Below are 15,320 nucleotides of genomic sequence, written 5' to 3'. Positions count from 1 at the left end.
CCCTTCCACATAACTTTCTATTAATGTGCTTTGATACAGCACTTTGGGAACATACAACTTCTTTTGCAATTACCTTTTGAGGCTTTCCCTCCTTATGGAGGGTGTCAGTGATGGTTTTCTGCACAACTGTCAGGTCAGCAGTCTTCCCCATGATTGTGATTCCTACTGAACCAGACTGAGTGACCATTTAAAGGCTCAGGAACCCTTTGAAGGTGTTATGGCTTAATTAGCTGATTAGAGTGGGACACTTTGAGCCTAGAATATTGCACCTTTTCACAATATTCTAATTTTCTGAGATTGTGGATTTGGGGTTTTCATGAGCTGTAAGCCATAATTATCACAATTATGACAAATCACAGCTTGAACTATCTTGCTTTGCATGTAATGAGTCTATTTCATATATTAGTTTACCCTTTTAAGTTGCATTACTGAAATAAATGAACTTTTGCACGATATTCTAATTTTTCGAGTTTCACCTGTATACCTGTATTACCCAAAAGTTCAACATATATTAAAAAAACACAGAAAAATCACATGATAGTGTAAGAAGCCAGATCTATGAATATTTTTGGAGAGAGAGCAAGTTAAACTGGGAAAGATAGTTTAACTTGACAAATATATATTACAGTAAACAGGCATTTGGGGAAACTTGGGGAATTTTGCTACTTATATGGAAACTTCTTCTCCTTGTCTTGGTAATGAGATAGTAACAGAGTTTATGACAGAGACATAGCAGAAAAACAATTTGTACTGTAGAGGTATATGTCAATGTTGATTTATCTGGATTGAAAGTTGTATTACTTTTGGTGCTTATTAAAGGATTAACTATAAGATACACTTTTTTCAATATATTCTCTGCTTATATACTTGCAAATAAAGCAGTTATTATAAACTTGTGTAGTTGAAAGGCAATTAAATCCAATGAGGAACTTTTAATCCTGGCTTTTCCTAGAAGTAAGGAATTCATAAATCAGTTTAAACTGGCCCATCATTCTGTTCTTCCAAAGTTTTCTTAAAAAAAAAAAGCTGGAAAATCTGTATTCATTCACATCTGTCCTAAATTATATAGCTTTGTATGGAACTATCCCAAATTTATATTTACATATTTCTTTCTCATTCATTTCCAATTAAGCCAGCCTAATGCATTTCAGGTTTTCATATGTGCTAATAAAGTATATTGTATAGTTTAGCAAATAAATTCACTCCATAAAAACTCACCCTCTTCATGCATTTCCCATTTATGTGCTCTTTTGTGCTATTTTTGAAATAAATTTTATTCAGTGCTTCCCATCTGTGGCTCAAAAGCATTTGCAAATTGCATCATTTTATTCCCACAATGGACTTCTATTATATTCCTGTTCTAGAGAGAAATTTTGAACTAATAAAAGAACCAGGAAAACTTCAGAATTCAATTCTGTGGGAATCTTTTATAGAAGAAATTAAAGAAACCATAAAGAAAATGTGATACCATAGAGCCATTATGATGGAGCAGTAGGCTAATGCCTCCTTAAGTAACACCAGCTGCCTGCAATTAGTTTGCATCCCACCAGGCTCAAGGTTGACTCAGCCTTCCATCCTTCCGAGGTAGGTAAAATGAGGACCCAGATTGTTGGGGGCAATTAAGCTGACTTTGTAATAATGCCGCTTGGGGTGTGTGTGAAAGCCCTAATAAGCAGGCATATACATAGAATGGAGGCTATTGCTAAGCTTGTAAGCCGCCCTGAGTCTTCGGAGAAGGGCGGGATATAAATGGAATTATAATAAAATAAATAAATAAATGTTCAACAGCACTGATGTCATTACTTAGTTGGCTGCCCACCAGTGTCAGATACAAACCTCCAATATACTACAGAGCTTGATGGAAAATAGCTCAACAAAAGTGGCTCAAAAATGACATGGGTAATGATAATGGATGCTCACTTCAGACTAAACAAATACCAGCACACCATAGATAACATCCAAGAGAAACTGAAAGAAATCATGACCCCAGAACACACAAAAATGTTGATAACCGCTATTGAGAATATCTGTAAAACAAACTGAAAAAAGAAAATAAATTCCATACCAAACAGCTCAAACTAAACCAGAAGCATCTGAACCCAAGAAGAGGGGGGGGGGGAATCAACATTTTCCAAAGCACCAGAAGGCAAGACAAGAAGCAGTGGACGGAGATTAATCAAGGAGAGAAGCAACCTGGAATTAAGGAGAAACTTCCTAACAGTGAGAATAATTAACCAATGGAACAGGTTGTCTTCAGAAGTTGTGGGTGCTTCCTCACTGGAGGTATTTAAGAAGAAACTGGACAGCCACTCATCTCAAATTGTATGGAGTCTCCTGCTTGAGACCTCCTAGGTCCCTTCCAGCTCTATTCTGATTCCAAATGAGTAGTCAGCATGTCCAGCTGCTCACTATCCACTGAAATATTCTCCAGAAAGGGCTCAGTTATAACACAGACAGTGCTAATTAGATTTTTTTTTGCAGGTTTAGAAACAATATTTAAAACTGTAGAATTTACCAGAGATCCAGAAAATGCACAAAATTGTATCACAGATGATAAGAACCCAGAACGAGAACCAATTCAAAGTAGAGGACACAGCAGCCCTGAAAAACCTAAAGAAGGACCAAACCAATATATACAAAAAGTCAAAGTATTACTAAAGGACATAGAAATCTACATACTGTTAAACACCATCCCAATACAGACATTGGACAACCAGAACAAGAGCAACCTCAATGACTTAATCAAGAAATGTCAAATCACAAAAGAAGAACAACGGTAGATAAAAAGCAGTGGAGTCATCCTTCCATGCGTCTATGAATGCCCCCAAATACACAAGCCTGACACACCTCTTTCTCCAATTGTATGACTACTAAGTAACTTTCAAAAAATGTTTGAAGATTTTACAGAAGGGAGTAAATATTCTACCAACTCCACACTACAGTGACTCCAGAAAATCAGACCTAAAAATAGAATATGAAATTATAGTTTAATTTCACAAAATTTTTTATATCCATTAACCTAGAACTAGTGAAACAATCTATGGCAGCAGTACTACATGACATATCAGATCTAAATGAATTCATTAAGATCAAAATACCCACAATCATGAACCTTATCAATATCTCTCTCTTGCTTACTTTCAATGGGATGAAAAAATATACCAACAAATTAAAGGTACATCCAGAGTTCACCACTTCAGAATTCATAGCTGAGTCTGTAATGCAGTGTCTAGAAACTACTCCAACACATTCAACCAAAAGCATGGATCCAGTATGTAGAAGACACCTTCATTGTAATACAAAAGAAAAACTAGAGAAGGCACATTAAACTATCAACAACTTCTTCAAAGAAATAAAATTCACAAGGGAAGGAGGAAACAGTATGTTCCCCTTCCTGAATAATCTCATTAGCTGAAAAAATGACAAAAAATTAGAAATATGAATCTATAGAAAAACAATCCATACTAACCAATTACCAATTTAACATCCCACTATAGAACAACTACCATAATACAATCTTTGAAAAAGGTAACACTAACATATGTCAAAAATATCTTAGAAACAACCAAGACTCTTACAACTCTATAGAGCACATAACCTAAATCCCTAAAAAAAATCTCAGATGAACCAAAAGACCCAATAGTTCAAGAAGAAAAACAAAAACAAAAAACAGGAGTCATGTACAACATATAGTGTAAGGCAAATATGTCAAACACACGACGTCACATGTTGTCACGTGACATATTGTGACTTTTTCCCCATTGCCAGTTCACTAAATGAAAGAACACAAGGAAACCCAACCAACTTAATAGCGATCACATAACACACTAACAAATGTCCTCCTCTCAGCTTCAATACATGACATCAATAACTGAATCCTACTGTGATCTGATTGGCTCTTTGCCAAAACAAGATGATGCCTGATTGGCTCTCTAAACACTCATGCTCATTGACTACAATCAGATGAAGGAAAGCTACCTGGTATCAACCTAAGCAAGTTGTGCTTCCTTTTTCTGGTTATTTGGCTATAGTGTTTCATAGAATACAGTACAGATAATTGAACAAACTTTGTTGCATTACATTCTTGATTAAATTATCTCTCCATTGATATATAATTTTATGGTACTACTCCAAAAAAAGTGGTGTTATTAACCATCAAACCTCAAAAATACACTTTTCCCAAACGTTTCCACAATTTTGGCCACTACTGTAAGGACTATAACAGCCACTATGTAGGAAAAGGCAGAAGACCTGCAGAGTGCATCCATGAACAACTAGCAGTCCAAGGACAATGAAAACTCACAACACATAGAAAGACTCAACCATAGTTTCAATTGGGAAATCATAACCATCCTAGACCAAGCTAAATCCAAAAACCTAAGACAACCCTTGGAAGCCTGGCATTCAGATAAATCAGCTATCAATAAACAGAGAAACAACCCATATTTACACAGCATTCAAAAAATAAAATAAAAAAGCTAAGACGGAAACACAAAGACCAGAACACATCCTCTCCAACAGCCAGCATCCAGATAAGCAGGGATTATCACCAGTCAAACAATCAAGCAGAAAACAATAACCTAATCAAAGAACTACCAATAAGAAAACCAAACCCCCACCAACACTGGCAGGATAAGCTACTGTATATAAACCCCATATTTACCTGCAATGATTATGGTACCTAGTCAGGTACCTAGTCAGGTAATAAAACTATGCAAGCAAACAAACAAGCTCAAAGAGCACCAAGGACACCACAATTCAACCCTGAGCTACATATATATACTTCTATTTAGAGCCATGTCTGATTATCAGCTACAAATGTTCATTTAGAATTTCAATAATACAGTTTAGTTCAGGCTTACTTAGGTCCAAAGTTACTGTCCTATGAAACACATAATGTATATTCTGATTCCCCCCCCCCAAGTTTTCAAATAGCAATACTGAGCCCATTAATTGGGATCAAGGTTTGGGAGAAGGGGATAAACTTTTCCCATCTTCATATTTTGTTTTTTCTTTTTCTCTCACTTCCTAGTTTGCCCAAATTATGCAATTTTTCAAGATTTCCAGACTCTAGCCAATTGAAACCAAGAGCTGAAAATCACAAGGATCTAGCCGATCAGAAGTAACCAACAGTTACAAAAATGAAAACTAAAGGGACAGTTCTAAGAACTGGAAATTTTTTAAGAATTTCAAGTACGAATAAGTAGTCGAAAACTGCAGCCATTTGTTGTTAAATGAACAACTATACATTTTCTCAGTATTAACTGACATATGAAAGGGCTGGAAGCAACTGGAGAAAATAGATAGGTTCATATGTAAGATTATATCTTTTTTTCAGTTTCACTCTCTGGTGCAAAATATCAAAATACCATTATTTTACAGAATTTGTGCAAACAGATATGTCTCTCTTTGCTGTTATAATAATTCTTTTGAAACAGATGGCATACTATCATATAACATCACACACAAAAGGTACTGTGGTTGATAAACATATGGCTGCTAATAGCTACGAAAACAACATTTTTATTCTTTAAAAACATGAGAAATCCTTCAACTTTACAATGCCAAAATACATCCTCTCTCATTTTACCATTTGAAAATATTATACAAATATATTACCCCAGATAGCTATTCTTCAAAATTTCTGTAAGTCTTCTGTGCTTTCCCATCTAATACAAACTATCACATAGTACTTTCTCTAGATATATCCTCTCATTCTTTGCTAATACTTTAGACTATATAAAATAAAGAGTTATAATCACTTCATTTAATATAATTTAAGTTATGAAATAATTAAAAATACATATGATCATCAAACCTCCCTTTAAAGCCTCTAGCAAATGTCGGTGACACTATTGTCAATACGGCAGTATAATTTCCTATCATTCTGAAGAAATGTTCTTCCTTTATCACTTTATAAGTATAAAGTGGCAAAAATATGTAACATTCCTTCCTTCTCATAACCAGATTCTCAGGCACATTAACAGAGCCGTATCTTTAAAGCTGTTCAGAAACTCTAAAATAGGCCTCACCATTGAAAACAGCTAAAGTAGCAACAGCAACCACCACCACCATTACTATTTTTCCCCCAAAAGACCAACTATCCTAGAAATCCTTGAAAAACATATATTATTCTCCTATTCATTGTGGTTCCACTAAAATCTTAGATACAGTCTTGCTTACTCATGCTGGAACCCAACTTTCATGCATACAATCTGAATGAGGAGAAATATTTTGGGGACCAAAGGATTGCCTCCATTTTTGACAGCTACATAGGTTCCTCTGAGCTTCTGTTTTATTAAAATGAAATGAATAAATCAAGAGGAAATTGATTATGTTAAAGAGTTGTCTATTAATTCTTAAAAAGCCACATAGGTTGCTTTGTCTTTGTTGAGATCTTTTGAGATTGCCTGGTGATTTCCTTGAGACCTCTCAGATGGTCTCAACAAACACAGTGAATTTTTAATACATTGCAATTGTTAATTGGTAAATTACTTAGAATATGTCTTACATCTAACTTACCTATAGAATCAACCTATCTTCCCTTCCCTTTTCCCCACCCCATTTTACCCCACTTTAATTCCTACATCAATCTGGTTGCTCTATGTAGCTGATGAACTAGCTCCAAAGTGCTTTTTAATAAAATGTGTTAACTAGAAAAGGTGCTACCAGACACCCGTTTTTTTGTTGCCTTACATTAACCTGGATCGCTTAGTACAATCTCCACAGAATACTGAGGTATCAATTGACTATAGTTGGAGAAAATTACCGTTAACTACAAAGGAGGAAACTAGAGAAGGGAGGATTAGAGTGAATAAGAACTAACCTGAATTTAAGAAAACAAATTTTTGAACTTGTTGTTTTTTAAAAAAAATGAGAAAAGAAATTCTAACTGTTTCAAATTCTCAAATACAATCTAACTTGAAACTGTTGCTTATGTATAAAAATAGTTGTTTTACCCAATATTCAAACCACAATGCATATAAAGAAATATATCTCGATGAATACATAACAGTATTCATGCTTACACAACATTATTCAAGTAATAATAATAATAATAATAATAATAATAATAATAATAATAATAATAATAATAATAATAATAATTTTATTTATATACCGCCCTTCTCCCGAAGGACTCAGGGCGGTGAACAGGGCAGATATATAAAAAATACAAAAATACAAAAGTTAAAAGAAAATTAAACATATGCCCAACTAAAAACAGTAAATACATATATTAAAAATAACAATAAAAACCCAACCCATCCCCCATCAGGCCAGGCCGGCTTGTTCAAATAAGAGTGTCTTCAGATCGCGACGGAAGGAGCGAAGGTCGGGTGCCATCCGAAGCTCAACCGGCAACTGATTCCATAGCTCCGGGGCGCCCACAGAGAAGGACCTCCCCCTGGGGGCCACCAATCGACATTCTCTGATCGGTGGCACCCTGAGGAGGCCCTCTCTGTGGGAGCGCACAGTGGGTTTTAGTAAAAAAAAACAAAAACACCGCAGGGAGAATATATAGTACATAGGTAGTTCTTGCTTACTAACAATCTCATTTAATGACTTTTTAAAGTTACAATGGTGTAAAAACTTATTTGTATTGTGATTGATGTATTGAAATGAATAATGTATATTTTTATTTACTGATTGTATTTGTGTGCCTCTCATCTTGTCTAGAGGTGATTTACAAACACAAATCCTTGCATCTATTGTGGTGTTCCACAATCACATGATGGCTACCTGTATGCTTTACAACCAACTTCCAACAAGCAGAGTTAATAGAAAATGCACAAGTAAAATTGCAAGTGATAGTCATGTGTCTTGCTTAATTCAGTGTTTCATTTAATGACTGAATAGGAAGTGATATAAGTCCCTTGTGATCATGTAACTTTTTAGTGACTGACCACAGTGTCTAGTGATGGAATTGTTGGTCCCAATGTAGTAGCTAAGTGAAGACTACTTATATGTTTGCGGACTGCAATTTTTAAAAAGTATAACTGAAATACAGAATTCCTCAAACAGGTTTTCTTTACCCCAATGTATCAGTCTGACATAACAGCAGATAATGAAAAATGGATTTTACTTACCCTATTACAATACAAGAGACAGCTGTTCCTAAAAAAGCATATGCTAAAATGGATCCTAAATTGCGAAAAAAGTGTCTCTGGGGAAAAAAAAGAGATAAAAATAATCTTGTGAATGTTGTATATTTCATCGTGTTATTTATTTGTTTATATCTCGCCTGTTATTTTTACAAATAACCCAAGGCAGAAAACCTATCCGACACACATTTCTCCTCCTAGTTTCCCAACAACAGCAACTCTGTGAGGTGAGTTGGGCTGAGAAAGAGTAATTGCCCCAAGATCACCTAGCTGCCTTTCATAGCTAAGGCAGAACTTGAACTCACTCCTAGCCTCTTGACTCAACTACTAGACTAAACTCTAATTGTACGCTTTAATCAAATCCTACACTACCTTACTGGTTTCAACACTTTTTATATTTAATTACAGTTGTCAATGCCTACATTCCAGTAAGTAAGAAATATCTTCTCCAAAACATATTTAAGGGTCTGGTCAATAAAACACATTTCTTCCAGTTGCATTGCATAAATTACAGATAGAAGAGGTACTGCTGTTCACTTTTGGGATAGGCCACTTAAATATAACCTTCTATAGAAGCAATATTGTTGAAAAGACTTTAACTGGGCTATTATCTTAATTTTAATTTGAAAACTGACCTATTTTCAAAGTAATAGCAACAGGTGTTGATATCAGAATTTTTATTAAACAATGATCAGGTTATATAGTCTCAATATATCAAGAAGAGTGTAGAATATTGTGTTGTATCAAAAATTTAAACACCTTTCATTCTTTTTCATAAGATTAACTGTGTGTTGTATTACTGTACCGTATTTTCCGGCGTATAAGACGACCCGGCGTATAAGACGACCCCCTACTTTTCATGTTAAATTATAGGGTTTGGGCTAATAACTCAATATTTCACTTCCTGGCACACAATCTGCATATTAACAACTCGTTCAGTGTTAGTACCCTTTTTTTATAAGTTTCACGATGTTGCTAAAATAAAAGAGGTAAACTTTGTGACCCTCCCAGCCCGTGCATAAAACAGAAATGAAAAGGCTTAAGCCTTTCCGTTCCCAAATACCAAGGTTTCCCCTGAGTTTTGCGCGGTTAAACAAACGGCATTTGCGTATTAATGTTTCTCCACGGAGCACAAAATTCGCCCGAATTAAGGAAAGTGGGGAGCTAAAGAATCTGGGGCTACAGGGAATACCTCTGGCATGACAGGCAACCCTGGGAAACACGAGGACTGTAGTGGCACGCTCAGTTTGCACAATCCAATCCAGAAAGCGCCTGGAGGCTCCTTCGTTACTTCTAACTGCAGAACGTCTCCACGTCCCGCCCGCCTTGACTTTTAAACCCCGCCCGCCTGCTCTGTGATTTGCCCAGCTTTGCTCCTTCCCCGCCAAATGGGCGCCTCGCCTTCTTTTCTCTGAGCTCTCTCGCCTGGTGCGCTGCTGCTCTCAGTTCCGCATTCCGTGACTGGGCAAGCAATTCTTCTGGTCGGCGCGAGTCAGGCGGTGCCTCAGCGGGAGCAAAGGTGCTCCCTTCCTATGGTCGAGCGGGGTGCCTCTGGGGACTGCCTGCCCCTCCTCTCATCGGGGACCTGACAGCCAGCATTGGAGGTGCTAGCATGGCCAGTCCTAGAGAGAGCAACGGCGGCAGCTGCAGTAGCCGCCCCAGAAGCTGACGAGAGTTTGCCCTCCATCACCCATTTGCCATTCCCCGTCAGCCACTTTACCACGTGTCGCCATGCCTACCTCCATTCACCCAGCGATCCCGCCGCCCAGCAGAAAAGAGAAAAGATCCGAGAGGTATTTTTCCAGCGTATAAGACGACTCGGCGTATAAGACGACCCCCCAACTTTTGAGGTGATTTTCATGGGTTAAAAAGTCATCTTATATGCCGGAAAATACGGTATATGAAAGATCAGACACTTTTCTAAGTAAAGTTGAGTTTAGAAATCCTGAGTAATTTTTCCCCAAACAGAGAATGACTTGAAGTGTTTTGTGTACTGTATTGCAATATTATAATTTTAAAAGTATCCAGTGAATTAATACAGCCAGGACTGAGGTCATAAACAGAGTCAAACTAATTTTTTCATGATTAGGTCTACAGATTTGCCACTTTTTATATTGCATACTTAATTTAACCACTTGCAGGGAAAGTCTACATGGTTTAACTATTATAAAAAGAATCAAAATGGTAATTCAAAGTTGGAAACATTTTTCTTTCTTTCTTTGATCTCTCTGGTCAAATTAAAACACTTTGGCCCTCATAATGCCCCAGTCATAGGCAGCAGACTGTCTGCTACTATTAAAAGAAACCACTTACCTTTTTTAAACTGTATCCTGCATGAAAAATAATGGGAGGCAATAGAACATTGAAGAAGATGGAAGGATCAAAGGTCATCTGCCAGAAAAAACAAGAAGCAGATAAAGAAACATAAAATATGTTTTATTAGATATTTTAAAAGTATCACATTTTACATCATTAACATTTTACATCAATAACATAGACCAATATTTAGGAAAACATTTCTTTCTGATCCCTTACCTGTACTAAAAATGTATAAAAAATGTCTAAAACATTCCTTATACATTTTTAGTACAGGTGAAAAATGTATAGAGAAAAAATGTGTAAGACACGGAATGATAAAATAGCAAATCATGAATGAAGGCAAATACACAAGGCTCAGGACAATGCTGCAGGAGCCAATCTCAAGTGATCACTGACTCAAATTGGATCTTTCAAATGGCAATTTGCAAATTTGCAAATAATGAAACATTCAGATGAATTTCAAAATGAAAAGAAGAATATTGTGATGTTTCGTTTTCTGCAAATGCTGAGTTGAAAGTGATTAAGAACAATTGGTTTAATGTCCATCTGTGGGAACTCCTGTTGAAGCAGTGAAACTTTAGTAGACAGTTTCTGGATGTTTGTTTATCAAATTTACTTGCCATCTATCTTGTGGTTCTGAAAACTCTGAGTGGCTTAAATCAAGATAAAACAACACATACTAGTAGTTATAAATATAAAGTGGATTAACCTTACAAAAATTAAAACAAAGGGTTTGGAGGTGTGATGTGGGGTATCTTCTCTGTTAGCGTACCACCCACTTATACCCAACAACTCCTTGAGGAACACACGTTCCAGGTTGCCATTAACTGGCACCTGGAACCATCCTGAGATATTTTGTTACTTAAGGCAAAGGGTATAATGTTGCTACTTCATCTATTCATGTACAGAACCCAGCTAGAGTAACAGCTGAATCTTATTTCAGTGTGGGGAATAGGGCAGTTTCTTTTCCTGCACTCTGGGCAGCCAGCTGCTTGGGTAGCTCATGGTTTTAGGGAGCAGATGTTGTCTGTATGTCAAGACTTGCAGCTTAACACAGCTGCTCCATTGTTTGGAATATTAGGGCCATCTCTAAGAGTAGATGTGTTACCTATATGAGCATATACATTTTGGTACAGGCCCAACAAAGAATGTAAGAATGCTTCAGGGCTAAGGTGGGCAAATGAATTAACACTGCAGTATAGAAATGTACCATGCATAAATATTCTCTGATTTTTACTCTATCAGTTCTTATTCAATGTGATGAAAGGAAAAAAATGCTTTTGAAATTTACTTCAGAATATTAGCAGTTAAATCCCTAGGGAAGACATTTGAAAGGAAAATTTCCAACTGGGGGGCTTCAGATTGAAGAGCATGGAGAGTCATAGTAACATCAAAATGGTGGAAAGAAAATATCTTAACCTCTTTACTTATTTGAGATTTATTTATTGCCTCAGTGCAAAATAAATTCTAGTTGATGTACAATACACAAATTAACAACAAAAATAATACTGGAATGTATTAATGTATGTGATAATAAAAAAATTGAACCAATGACTTTACAACAGAAGTTATTTAATTTTTTTGACATGAGCCCTCTTTGGGAGTCTATGAAAAATTGTGAATTCCTTTTCAGAAAAATGTGTGTAAATACCTAAGTATTTACTGTAGTGAAAATAAATCTGTAACTTTTCTGCTATCCATGTTCATAGATTCCTTGAAATCTATCCATGGATCTTCAAGATTCCCCATTCAACTCTTGAGAGCAATTAATACAATTTCTACCCAGTGCCAGCCCTGAATCCAGGCAGCCATTAGTCCAGATAATTCGTTTCTATCAGAATTCTTTGTAATTTTTAAACCTCCATTTTCTCAAAACTTTCCTAAGAAGAAAGGGTTGGAAAGTGAACAGTGGTTATTCATTAACATTGGATCAAAGACTGGCCTTTTGAGGAGTGGATGGACAACTGCATTTCTCAAAGAAGTGTTGACTGCCATGTGACTCTGACCCTTTCTCTAGCAATCTTGGTCAGTCAGATACAGCAAGTGTTCGGTCGACATGCATCACAAAGAATCAGTCCAATCTTTGAGAACCACAGACTCAAAAATTTTCTAAGTAACATGTAAAAGGATTAAATCTAATCATCTCATTAGACTTAATCAATCCAATTTTACAGAGAAAATACAAAAACATTATCTAACCTTCAAAATGTTCAGTGACGACCATAATTTAGAGGAACAGATCTTCTGGCTGGCCTTCCCTAATATAATCTAGGACAAATTAATATCTGCCTTTTGAAGGTTTTTTATTATTGTAAATCAATTTTATTTAACAAAAATATTAGTTGAAATTTCAGTAAGAGTGTTTCTACTCATTAACAGCAATATAAAATCCTTTGTTAGGCTTTCTATTCCCACCTGGACCAAGAGGAAATGCTTGGTACTATGGCAATGGTACTGCTTTGCCTCTAAGGACATTTCACTTACTAGTGTTCAAGATACATAAATAAAGAGCAAACTATTGAAAGGAAATTTCATATCATTTATCTAAATTGTTTTCTTAATCTGTATTGCCTTCCCATTACAGCAAATTATAATGTTGTCTGATTTTAGTTTAGTGTATTGTATGAACACAGTTATCTGTGATTAAATAAACCATAATATAGTATAATGTATAAACCAGATCACTGTCTTCTATATATTTTAGAAACATGGTAAAATAACCATGTAAATTTAAGATATTATATCCTGTTTTACAGTAGGTTTTTCAGAAATATATCTGAATAGATAAGAAAGTAGATAAAGAATTATGCAAAGATGACTTGGGTTCAATTTAATAGTCTTCAGAACTTGACTGGAGGTGTAGTGGTTTGAATTTTATTTTATTTTATTTTAATCCCATTTATATCCCGCCCTTCTCTGAAGACTCAGGGCCGCTTACAATCTAAACACAAATCAAATGTGCTTAGCAATAGCCTTCATTCTATGTATATGCCTGCTTATTAGGGCTTTCGCCCCCCTCAAGCGGCATTATTACAAAGTCAGCTTATTGCCTCCAACAATCTGGGTCCTCATTTTACCTACCTCAGAAGGATGGAAGGCTGAGTCAACCTTGAGCTTGGTGGGATGCGAACCTGCACTAATTGCAGGCAGCTGGTGTTACTTAAGGAGGCATTAGCCCACTGCTCCACCAAGGCTCAATTGTAGGGAGTCTGCTCAAGACCCATTCTCTGGTAAAGCCTCCCCAAAATCAAGGGGACATTTGAAGAAAGTGTAAGTTATGAATATGGAAGATGATTTCCCCTACTGATGGCATCCCAGTAACAAAGAATTATGGCTAGTAGCCATTACTCAAGGGACGTGGTGGCTCAGTGGCTTAGGATGCTGAGCTTGTCGATCAGATGGTCGACAGTTTGGTGGGTTGAATCCCAAGTGCCGTGTACTCGTCCCAGCTTCTGACAACCTAGCAGTTTGAAAGCAGGTAAAAACGCAAGTAGAAAAATAGGGACCACTACGGTGGGAAGGGAACAGCATTCCGTGCGCCTTTGGTGTCTAGTCATGCCAGCCACATGACCACAGAGACGTCCTTGGACAAGTGCTGGCTCTTCAGCTTTGAAATGGAGATGAGCACCGGCCCCTAGAGTTGGAGATGACTAGCACACATGTGTGGGGGAACCTTTACCTTTAGCCATTACTCAGGTTGAATCTCATGACACATCTTAGTCTTTCTAGTGGGGTGACTCTAAAGCTTTCTGCAAATAATCTTCCCTTCATGCTAACTCTTAGAAAAATAAGAAGTATTTTAAGGCTTTTTTTCTTATGAAAAATCTTATGAAATTTCAAAAAACACAAGGGATTGTACAGCAACCGTGAAATCCTCTGCATCAAATGTTCACATAATTTATTTTTAAAATAAGCAGCATAATGTCCAGATGCACATACACAAAATTTGGGAAAAAGTGAGGAAAACATGAAAAATTTAAAAAATCTCATACAGGTTTTCAAAGTTAATCAATGGTATCTATTGGAATAAACTTTGAGGCTCAAAAAGATATGCTATCTTAATTTTAGAAAGGATGCTGAGATGTTGTAAATCTTTCCTTCCTTGTTCTTTGCATTTGCTTGAGTGATTTTTCAAAAACTGGATTGAACTGTAGTTGGGGAAGGAGAAGGGCTGTGCTGTTTGCTGTATTTCAAAGAACTGTGAAATAAGATCCTCTATGGCCCTATTTGTCAAGCTCAGCAACTTTAACATGCTGGCTAAAGAATTCTGGGATTCTGTCATCTTAAATATGACAAGATTAAGAAAAACTACTTCATCAGGAGGAGAGGTAAGTTGGGTGGGGCCCAGAGAAAGAGGGAGAATGATGCAAGGATTCCCACAGCTGGGAAGGTCTTGAATTTCAGTGTAACAAAAGGAAAATTGCATTAGTTTGCAGTCAGTCATGTTGCAATTCAGTTGGGTATAAGTTGGCTCTACTTTCAACTGCTTCCAGCTTTGTAGGGGCTTGAAGCTGGCTTTAAAATGAATCATCTTTCTGAATCCATCTTTTCAGCAGCATTGCTTGTGCATGATAAAGAAAATTTGCCTGCATTTTTATACTTAAGTTTTAATAACTATTTAACAATGTAAAACAGAAGCCCACTGTATAAAATATCATTTTAGAAGGATTTGAATTCAGCTGTAACTTCAATTTGTTTCTGCTAGATTAATAACCTTAAAAGCAAGAGCATGTCATTAGCCAAATGTTTTTCTTCCCATAAAGTACCTTCCTTTTATGGGGTTGTGATCCTAGATGAATTATTTAGTTCTGTAACAATACAGACTACAAAATGACTTCCTTTTTTCTCTTGTCCAGCAGAAAGCTTAAATGATAAACAGGAAGTGTAAACTCAGCATTT

General features: G+C 36.4%; 1 protein-coding gene across 1 annotated transcript in view; it reads right to left on the bottom strand.

Annotated features, from left to right (window-relative positions):
- Window positions 1-15,320, bottom strand: part of SLC9A9 (solute carrier family 9 member A9) — a gene marked incomplete at its 3' end in the record, with an annotated part of 228,259 nt that overhangs the window by 205,264 nt on the left and 7,675 nt on the right. The window contains exons 3-4 of the mRNA XM_083364697.1: window positions 10,416-10,493; window positions 8,088-8,164 (exon numbers count right to left, since the gene is read on the bottom strand). Coding sequence (XP_083220823.1) covers window positions 8,088-8,164; window positions 10,416-10,493 — 155 coding nt within the window. The remainder of the gene's footprint in view (window positions 1-8,087; window positions 8,165-10,415; window positions 10,494-15,320) is intronic.

This window comes from Vipera ursinii (assembly GCF_947247035.1).
Source record: "Vipera ursinii genome assembly, chromosome: 5".
Taxonomy (NCBI): Eukaryota; Metazoa; Chordata; class Lepidosauria; order Squamata; family Viperidae; genus Vipera; species Vipera ursinii.
Note: the sequence above shows the minus strand (reverse complement) of the source record. Positions and strands in the feature narration are given on the sequence as shown.